Below are 10,707 nucleotides of genomic sequence, written 5' to 3'. Positions count from 1 at the left end.
TTTTATCCCTTGAGGGAGCCCTTACTCACAAAAAGGTTGGAGACCCCTGGTCTAGAGTGTGCGGACCATGCGCACATATTTACATAAGTTTATTTTTTAATAACTCCCTATATGTGTATGGAAAATTGTGTGTGCACATTTCAATGCCTTTTTGTGCTTATACATCAGGCCCCTCGTGTTCTTCTTTCAGCTTCTTTGTGGGTTTTGTCTGACACTGCATTTCTGTTAAAATGCTTCTTTCTTTCTTTCTTTTTTTTCTTTCTTTATGTGTTTATTTCAGCAGTTTGTGGTGTACGGCTCAACCTAAAAGTCAAACTCGAAATACTGTAAGCAGTCATGTGTGATTATGTATTGATGATCATCTACAAGATTATAAGCAGGGCTTGACATTAACTTTTTTTGCTCACAAGCCACTGTGGCTAGTGCTTTTCCAAAGTCACCAGCCACTTAGCAGTTTCACTGGCCTCAATTCTGACATCGATACCATGGGGAAAACTGCCATTTGGAGGGTTGGTGTGTTAAGCCCTGATTATAAGATTTACAGCATGAAAACGTTTTCTAGCTAAAACGTAAGTGCTGCCATCATTTACAGCTAAATTCATGAAAAGTGTATTCATGCTTTATCTCAAATTGGACTGGGGAAAAGACTCATTCTGTCAAGATTTGATAACGTAATAATGAGGTAAATGCTTCTGGACTTTTATTAGCCTACTACTTATGCAAACTATTTAAAACATCTTATTTTTAGTTTAGGGGACACATAATTATGTTGTACACTAACTGAACATCCTGAAAGTATAGTTGACAAATGATTCTTAGTGTATAACCACAGAAAGATTGTGGTGAAAGTGATAGTGCACCATTTCCTGTGTCAGCTCATTGTTTTATCGTGTTTGGCAGTCCGCAGCATGCACATCTTTAGGCTGTGTTGGTCTTATTGACTGTAGGCCTATCTTATTATTTTCTGTTTTACATTTTTCATATTATTTTGCTTATAGGTGCATTGACTTTATTTTGTCCTACAATAAACCTATGAACCGAAAACTTTTACTGATCAGGGACTGTATTACAAAAACATATTAATTATTTTAAGATCTGAAACAGTTAAATTTCCTAAGTGAAATGGCCGTGGTTGGTTACTAATCAGATATGATTCTGAGTTAGGATGTTTATGTAATACAGACACAAACATGCAAAGAAAATATCCATATAAATGAATGCTTGGCTTATGAATATATTAATTAGGATGCTCGCGTTCCTTCCTGGAGGAAAGTCAAATTAATAATTGTGATCCGAGTTAATTCGCCAGTTGACTGGCCATCACGTCTGTTTACGCAACGTGACCAACCGCTATAATAATATTCATGTGCTAAGCATTCGCCGTAGTAGGATTTGGAAATTAGTATTCAAGACGGGCAGATTCACTTCCAGGTGCTAGGAGACGCGCGGTCCACTCACAATTCAACACGAACAGCGTTCGGCCTCATAAATGCGCATGCGCAGTAGCGCCTTCCTCTCCGTTTCCTGCGCACATTGCCACGTTATTAGCGGCAGACACAAAAATCAAGCGACACTTCAGACTGTTAAAGGTGAAAGAATAGCAGACGCGCTAACCGTCTCCATCACGGTTTCATTATTAGCTGGCACGTTTGGAGGTAATCCGAGATGCTGAAGTTGTTGGTTGTGTGCGCACTGGCCGCTATGATAACGGCTGATATCACCGAGGAGGAGGACGTGCTTGTACTGAAGAAAAGTAACTTCGAGGAGGCGCTCAAAACTTACCCAAATATCCTTGTTGAGTTTTGTAAGTAGTCGCCAGCTTTGTTTGACTGATTCATTTGTTTTACGACGATAGTTTGTGCATGAGTAAAATGCTAAACGAAACCCGCTATCAGTGAAATTAGTTATGTTTTATTCTTAGTTTTAACTTGCAACCACAATAATTGATCTCTGTTCATGAGTCGATCTCCTTGTAGTAACATAGACGTGTGCTACGTAAATCTAACGTTAAAGTGCAATTTTGAACGCTTTCACAAAAGCGGACGCATTGTAACTGTTATTTAGACGTCATTGCCAGTCACTCAAACTCTGTTTTGACAAAAGAGCAAATTAAACCTTTTTGCGAATAGTGCATTCAATCCAAGTTAGCAGGCGTGGAGTTTCAAATAGATATTCAGGGCGATAACAACCTTGGATCGGAATCTCTGAATTTCGTTTTTGTTGAAATGGTTAAATTTTGATTTGCACTTTCACTTGTTTTCGACTTTCGATTTCCTGGCCCTTATTTATGTTCCACCACTTCATGCAAATGAGACGAGGTTTGACTTGTTATGGGCAAGCATCAATGCGTTTCTAATCATAAAAGACTTCTCAAACTTGTGTGTATCCGGGCTGTTAGTTTATGTGTCTTTACCGGGCTAAATTCATTGGCCGTTCTTTAAGTATATCCTGATGCATGGTCGTGATCGACCCTCAAATTAACCAATCACCGCTGTCCACGAGTGTTTCGTCATAATGGGAGGCGTGGTAGCGTGTAATATGGGCGGGACTTCCCAGGGTCACAGAGCTAGGTTGACGTGTACATCAGAAAAATAACTTTTCTTGCTAAATAAATGAGAAAAAAAAAAAAAAACCTCGTGTGAACAGTGGAAAGCGTACCAGTGCAGTCTTACATTAGTTCTTTATTTGATAATATTGTGAAGGAGTTTTTGACATACACTGATTTTCATCATGAGCATTATGAACTTTGGTCTTCTTTCACTACATGGCATGTTGTTAAAGCCATGACGTGTTGAGGGAGTGAGGATTACGTTTGTTTTATTCAGTTATCATTTTATCTAATTTCACTGCATTTGGACACCCAACTGAAACTTGATGCTGTTTAGTCATGAACCCGACTAACCTGTTCATTCAGACAAATTACTGCTAATGTAGTTTGTGAGTAAATGAATGCTTGATGTAAAATTACTAACATTCAGTAAATGTAAGATGTATTGAATTAACCACTTTTTGCTTATTGCAGATGCGCCATGGTGTGGGCACTGCAAGGCCCTGGTTCCCGAATATGCCAAAGCGGCTGGTATGCTGAAAGCTGAAGGCTCTGACATCAGACTAGCTAAGGTAGATGCCACGGAGGAAGCTGAGCTCGCTCAAGAGTTTGGTGTTCGTGGATATCCCACCATCAAGTTCTTTAAGGGAGGAGAGAAGGAGAACCCCAAGGAGTATTCTGGTTAGTGTAATGAGCCACACATTTTCTGTACAATATCTATGGTCCTTTTGGTATATGACCTACCAGAATGTTTTCAGTTTTTTTTTTAAACCTTTTTAAAAAATGTACACTACTTTTATTTGGATTTCAGATCTGTGAATAAAACAATAGGCTTTCAAAATCCGTAACGATATTTCTCTAAAACCAGATAAAATGATGTCAGTGAGTGTATATGCAGGGTTTCCACGGAGTCATAAAAAGTCATAAAACGTCTTAAATTTTATAATTAGAATTTTAGGCCATAAAAAGTCATAAAAATGTCCGGATTTTCCATACAAGGTCATAAATTTCATTTAGCCACGTCTTAAATTGATATGCTCCTTCATTCGTTGGTTCTACCATTGCCTTTTCCCCCTGAAAATGCGCTGGCGGCATGTTAAATGCGCCAAAAGCGGAACGCTCATTTGAACCGCGCGCCACACGGACCATTTACCCGCTCGGCTCCAAGTCCAAACGGCAGCGCAGCGCGAGCTCAATAGAACTGATGCGTTTACTCTGATCGGTCTCGGTCACAAGATCCAGTGAGAAGTGCTTGAATTCAGCGAAGAACACACTGTCTCAGTGATTTAAACCAGTTTAAAGGCAGATGAAACAGCGCTGACCAACAGGAGAAACTGCACAACGATACAGTAAGAAGGCTCTTCCGTCTACAATCTCCCATCATTTACCATGGATTTACTGTAACATTAGCCTAGTAATATTAACTGCACCATGTGGGATATACATATTGAATTTTATTATATTATTAGTGCTGTTAATGTATTAAAGGACTAATGGAATATTTACAGTATTTAATAATGTATTTAGGCTACTGTTTTTCATACATTTCCTGAAGATACATGCCATCAAAGTTAGGCAACACAAACCTGTTTCAAGACTTGACCCCTATTAGCACATGCAGAAACTAAGTAATTATTTTCCCAATAAAGATATTTATTTTGTTAAGTAACAAAATAATAATAATAATTCAAACAAATATTTGAATGTTCTACCTCCAGATTTGTGAAATGTTCACCTGTTTTAGCAAGTGTTTGTCATTATATTTTCTGACAGTAAAGAGTAAAGTTAACACTCTGGTTTCTACAACTTTCACTTAGAAGCAACAGTCTGCCTTTAAAGTCTGGTGTGTTTAGTAGTTGGCTCAAGCCCTTTGCAAATAATCAGTATCAAGAATATTGTTGTCTATTAATATATTCAAATCTGTCTTTAGGCATTTAAATAATACATCTTGTTACTTTCAATGATAGTCAATTAAAAAAAAAAACGTTTGAAAGGAATTTTAATGAATTTTTCAATTCGTGTAGGTCATAAATTTCAATCATAATGGTCATAAAAAGGTCTTAAAGTCTTAAATTTGACTGGCCAAACCCTGCAGAAACCCTGATATAATTTCTTTGTTTTGGTTAGAATTGCTAAAGAGTAATTTGACTATGCTATTGTATATTGTAAACCATAAGTCAACTTAGACAGGTCAGATGCTTGTGTGCCATGAATGTGAGTGCTAACTGCTGAGGACGTGCATGTCATTCTGTACGTGGAAGCCCTGCGTTCTAGCCTGTGTATAAGGTGCCTCCCCCTTTCTGTCAACGTGCAGTTCCTCACGTTGCCTGTGATCTGGTTGATGTGGGCTGCTCTCAAAAGTCTGTTTATTACAGTCTTATTCCTACAGACCAGCCTCAGAAAAAGTTCTAGGACTTTCAATTGTCAGTCTAAAAGTTTGCATACTTTTCAGATTTCTTAGGGCTAACCTTTTTTTTTTTTTTCTGTCAGCTGAGCCTGAACCCCTTAGATTTATAATATTTACTTGAAGTATCCCCTGAGATTAAGTTATTTAAATTTAATAACACATTTGCATGATCACAGTTGGTTAATGGTCATATATGCTTGTAAACGGGTCAAATATTCAAAAAATTGTAATTGATCTATTTTGATTTGTTTTTGTTTTAAAATTCACTTTTACAGTTTGCTTTTTACAAGAATTAAGCAGCACAACAGAATACATACTTTAAATAGCAGTTTTTGATTTATCACAATTGAAAATATACCACTATTTTAGCTTTACTTTTGAATAATTTTGCACTCCTATTTATGGAATGATTTTCCGGACATTTTTCAAAAGGAATTGCAAATTGTATTTGCAATTGCGTTTTCAAATTGTGCACGCATAAAATGTGACATAATCCAAACGCAAATGCAAATCGCGCATTACCGTTTGCATTTTCGTTTAAGCGAACGCACAGTGACTGCCAAATTTAAAATGGAAATGCAAAGTCCGTTTGCAACTGTGTTTCCCATATCTTACGAGTCTTGACCCTGTCATATTTAAATAGCAATTTCAATTACCAAGTCTGCTTTTTCACTTTCTCAGCGTCGCGTATGTAGCCAGCCAAAACTCAAATGAAATCGCAATTCCCTTAGTATTTCCATTTCCGATGCCTTACACGGAAACCTGTCAATCAGCGTCAAGGGTGGGATTATGCTATGGGGCGTGTTCGTGTTGGGACGTGACGTCACTCACAGTCGACGGTTAAGAGGTGATGCCCTGAACAGACAGACGCCGATTTATTTTAAACAATGGAGGTAGTTGGTGAAATTGTGGAGGACCTTATGATGCTCGCAGCAAGTTGATGACAGTACATCCTCTACAGATGTCCTCTTACTCAGAAGCCATAGAAGCTTATTTCATTTTGGATAAGTTAAATGTTTTCGTGGCCTTGACCAACAGCAACATAAGTAATGTTGTCTTCGCCAACCTCAGTGAAGTAGCTAATAATAGGCTTTTTGTGAAGGACAGGACAACTAAAGAACCTGGACGTCCTTTACTGGACATACCACAAGAGATGAGTGTCGGTGCTAGGTCTCACCCCTTCAAATAAGTGTTCTCAATTTGCGAAATTCAATAAAAATGCTGTCTGTTGCAGTTAAACCTGTGTGTGTGTGTGTGTGTCACTAGCGGCGCAGGATTTTGATTGTAGGTGGGCCTCCAGAAAACTGGATGGGCCAGTTAAAATAAGCCAAAAACAAAAAACGGGTTCCCCTTCATCTCCGTTTCAGTGCTTTTCTGCGGCACTGAGGACAGCGACTAACTATACCTGAATTTAATGCGTAGTTAGCATAGGTTTAAAAAAAAAAAAACGGATTTTTTTTGCTGCTTTAAGACAATTACATTTAATTTAATTTATTGTTTAATAAAATTATAGGCCTATAATTTTTTTAGTTTATTAACAGCAACAACAGCTGTAAAGATGAAGTTGACGATCGTCATCTCCATATAGTGAACGCGCCTATAGAGAGAAATGCACATCATGGATTACATAATCAGAGAGTAGCCTTTTTCTTTTCGTTTTAAATTGTTAAAAATACATTTTGGGCTTAAGATATATTTCATGTCTGTGAGGCATACGTTGAGTTTCGTTAAGTTAGGATGAGATGCGCTCCTGTTCACGAGCAATGCAATGACCGCGCGGGCGCCTCAATGATTTTATTGTCTGCTATATTTCCTTTTTAATTTATTAAATCCAGGCAAAAAAAAAATTATTGGTTGATAAAAAAAATATTAAAATTAAGATACAATTTATACAAAACGAAATTCACTTAAAAAGGCTTTCTACAAAACAAAAAGTGGTCAAAATCATGTCTGACCCACATCTCTCGATATATTGCGCATCCTATCTTACTCGTGCGGTTCACTTTTCATAATCAACATAGATGAAAAAATAACATTACAATATTTTAACAAATATGAAACTAAATGAGCTTATTTAATGGCTACAACATGTATAGTATACAGACTCTCTATTTGTACAAATTGCTGCACATTCATTTTATTCTGAATTTTGCACGCATAAGTTGAAAGGCATTTGTTTGCATGCATAGTAAAACATATCTGCAACATTTATCAAGTTCACTGATAATTATGTCACTAATTATTATTATCACTAATTATTATTATCACTAAATGAATAATGTAACAAGGACAAAGCATGTAAACTGCGTTGTTTAGAATTGAATGGATCGCAAATAGATCCGAATGAAGAAACGTACAAAACCATAGTAGAAATGGATGGGCCCGGACCTAAAATGTAGCGCCGCGGCTGGTGTGTGTGTGAGAGAGAGAGAATGTTTGTTCCACTTTACATTTATGGTGTATTTGTTTAGATTTATGTGGGATTTAATCATTTTAAATTAATCTCAACTGTGAAATGGACAAAAACAAAATTATACATAGGCTACTTTCAGACCAATTAAATCAAACCCAGGTTTTTTTGTGTGTTTAGACAAATAATGTAACAAGTCACAAAATTCCATGACACTGAGATAAGGGAGATATGTTTTTTTGAATGGGGGGAAAATATCAAATGAGATCCAAACAGAACCCAAAGACAACATGAGGGTTTAAGAAATATTAATTTTAAACTAAACCAAAACCAAATCTTTATCTCAGTGTCATGGAATTTTGTGACTTTTGTTACATTACCTACATCTGTAGAGGATGTACTGTCATCAACTTGCTGCGCGAGCATCATAAGGTCCTCCACAATTTCACCAACTACCTTCATTGTTTAAAATAAATCGGCGTCTGTCTGTTCAGGGCATCACCTCTTAACCGTCGACTGTGAGTGACGTCACGTCCCAACACGAACATGCCCCATAGCATAATCCCACCCTTGACGCTGATTGACAGGTTTCGGTGTAAGGCATCGGAAATGGAAATACTATGGGAATTGCGATTTCATTTGAGTTTTGGCTGCCTACATACGCGACGCTGAGAAAGTGAAAAAGCAGACTTGGTAATTGAAATTGCTATTTAAATATGACAGGGTCAAGACTCGTAAGATATGGGAAACACAGTTGCAAACGGACTTTGCATTTCCATTTTAAATTTGGCAGTCACTGTGCGTTCGCTTAAACGAAAATGCAAACGGTAATGCGCGATTTGCATTTGCGTTTGGATTATGTCACATTTTATGCGTCCACAATTTGAAAACGCAATTGCAAATGCAATTTGCAATTCCTTTTGAATAATGTCCGGAATATCATTCCATACCTATTCACTTATTTTAGTGTTGCTTTTGATTTAGTTAATTATCTTTTTATCAACTCAAGTCCCCTGCAGTTCCCTCACAAATCCCTAGGTGTTTGCGTACACTTTGGGAAATCCTGCTTTTTGGGATTGCAGAATTATCTGAAACTGTCTGGAACAAAAGGATTTCTGAAGTTTTGTCTGTCGCTATATGTGTAGCCTTGATGGAAGGACTCCGTCTGGGTTTCTGTAACGCATGATCTCAATAAGATCTCGACTCAGACATAATCAAATTCTGAACCACAGTGTAATTGCTGACGTGTTGCATCAGTCATTCCCGCTGTAACCTGTGGCACTCATTACTGGTATAACAAGAGCAATATTAAGACTACCTTTGAAACTGTGTGTGACGTGTCATTTGGATTGACATGTCAGTCCTGCCCTGTGGCAATAAATGGATGAGGATATGTGGAAGGAGTACTTGAGTTAGATTTAATCTGTTTCCCAGAGAATGCAGGAACTGATCAAATGTATGCCTTAAAGTCCCCCTGTGTTGAAAATTAAGTTTTTAATGTTTGTCTGTGGTATTTTTAATATGCTTAAAGACAAACCATGTGCAAATTCATAAGTCAACACCATTGCAGAGTATTTTTCTCTTTAAAACTGTACATGAAACTTAATGAAATGTTTAATGAAATTAGAAAATATGTAAGAGATCGTTAATTTAGTTGTATAGCCTACATGCATGTTTTTACATTCACATATTTTGTTCTAATGTCACAAGTAATAATCTCAGGGTTTACTGGATTTTACACGATTCTTTTTGTAGTGTGGTATTGGTGGTGATGTCCTCTTAACCATCAGGAATCAACAGTGAGAAGAACGGTTTATTTTAGTACAATTACTAGAGTCGCCCCCTGCCGTTTCACAGAATCTGTGGCAGTGAAGAAAGTAAACAGGGTTAACTGATGTTTTATGAAGACAAGTTACTGAAGTAGCCAGGAAAGCTAAGCTACTGTTTATTAAATTCATTCACAATATGTTAACATTTGTTAGTAATCTTATGCCCTTATATGATGAAACTGCTACGTTAACATTTCTTGTCCCCTCACATTGACTTACTAATTACAACTTGAGCCATGTAAATTACAGGTCTATTTTCAATTCAAAATGGCAAAATTAGACTAGTTTATTTGCCTGATTTTTGTTGGTCATTTAACACTTCGATTCTAAAACAGCTGTTAAATATGAAATGTTTAGTTTAGCTACTTGCATCTTATCTCGCACTTTGACCACTAACTGAAGCGTTGTGCTGTGCTGGAAATCACACTCAGCAGCTTCTGTGAACATTAAACCTGCCTACTTTGTCACCACTTGTCAGTGTCAAAATATTTGAGATGACCAATCAAATCAGACCACCAAGGCAGCTCAGATGATAAGATCTTGGTGCTGTGCAATATCCTTGTGGAAATAAAGTGGAGTTAATACTATATTAGGCAAATATTTCACAACCTTTATTATATGCACCTCGGAAAAATACAGAGGTCTGGACCTCAGTGACCTAATAGATGGCTATGGCCATGTGCAAAGTCGTTTTACTATAAATGTATTTCTGCTTTAAGTGTTTGCTTGTTGCCACCAGGATCTTTTGTCTCACACTATGACATGCTCATGCTCTGTCTGCAGCTGGTCGACAGGCTGATGACATTGTCAACTGGCTGAAAAAACGAACTGGCCCTGCAGCCACTACTTTGAGTGATGTGACGCAGACAGAGTCTCTTATTGCTGATAATGAGGTTGCAGTAATTGGGTTCTTTAAGGTAAAATTTATTCTTCTCTTTAGCTAATTTGGAGATTTTTTTAAACTTATTAAAATTATTACTGTTAATTGTTTTTCTCTGCAGGATGTTGAATCAGAAGATGCCAAGGCCTTCGTTAAAACCGCAGAGTCTGTGGATGACATACCCTTTGGCATCACCTCTGATGATGCAGTCTTTTCAAAGTTTGAAGTTGCCAAGGATGGTGTTGTGCTCTTTAAGAAGGTACACTGTCCACTTTATAATGATCTTCTGACTAAACTCTTTGACTCCTTGATATTTGCTTATTGCTTGCTTTTAAAGAGGCCATATTATACCCTTTTATAACATCTTGATTTTGTTTTTGGGTCTACTAGAGAAGGATTCATGCTTGAATGTTTAAATACATTTTTTACACATTTTTTATCTGGTTGCAGCACATCTTTTCCCAGTTTGTCAGTAACTCACTGGGCTGCATTTCCCAAAAGCATTGTAAGCCTAAGTTGATCGTAGAGTAATTGCTACCAATGGTCTCTACGATCAACATAGGCTAACAATGCTTTTGGGAAACACAGCCCTGTTCTGTGGCCTGTTGCACAAAGCTGGTTTCAGTTACTACC

The 10,707-nt window shown here is 37.3% G+C and overlaps 1 protein-coding gene across 2 annotated transcripts in view; it reads left to right on the top strand.

Moving 5' to 3' along the window:
• Nucleotides 1–1,382: 1,382 nt before the first annotated feature.
• The window catches only part of p4hb (prolyl 4-hydroxylase, beta polypeptide), a 28,058-nt gene continuing 18,733 nt past the window's right edge, over nt 1,383–10,707 (top strand). For both annotated transcript variants that reach the window (XM_081380486.1, XM_081380485.1), the window contains exons 1-4: nt 1,383–1,804; nt 3,023–3,229; nt 9,978–10,111; nt 10,196–10,333. In XM_081380486.1, coding sequence (XP_081236612.1) covers nt 1,666–1,804; nt 3,023–3,229; nt 9,978–10,111; nt 10,196–10,333 — 618 coding nt within the window. In that variant the 5' untranslated portion in view covers nt 1,383–1,665. The remainder of the gene's footprint in view (nt 1,805–3,022; nt 3,230–9,977; nt 10,112–10,195; nt 10,334–10,707) is intronic.

The sequence above is a fragment of the Scardinius erythrophthalmus genome (assembly GCF_964197995.2).
Source record: "Scardinius erythrophthalmus genome assembly, chromosome: 12".
Lineage (NCBI taxonomy): Eukaryota > Metazoa > Chordata > Actinopteri > Cypriniformes > Leuciscidae > Scardinius > Scardinius erythrophthalmus.
Note: the sequence above shows the minus strand (reverse complement) of the source record. Positions and strands in the feature narration are given on the sequence as shown.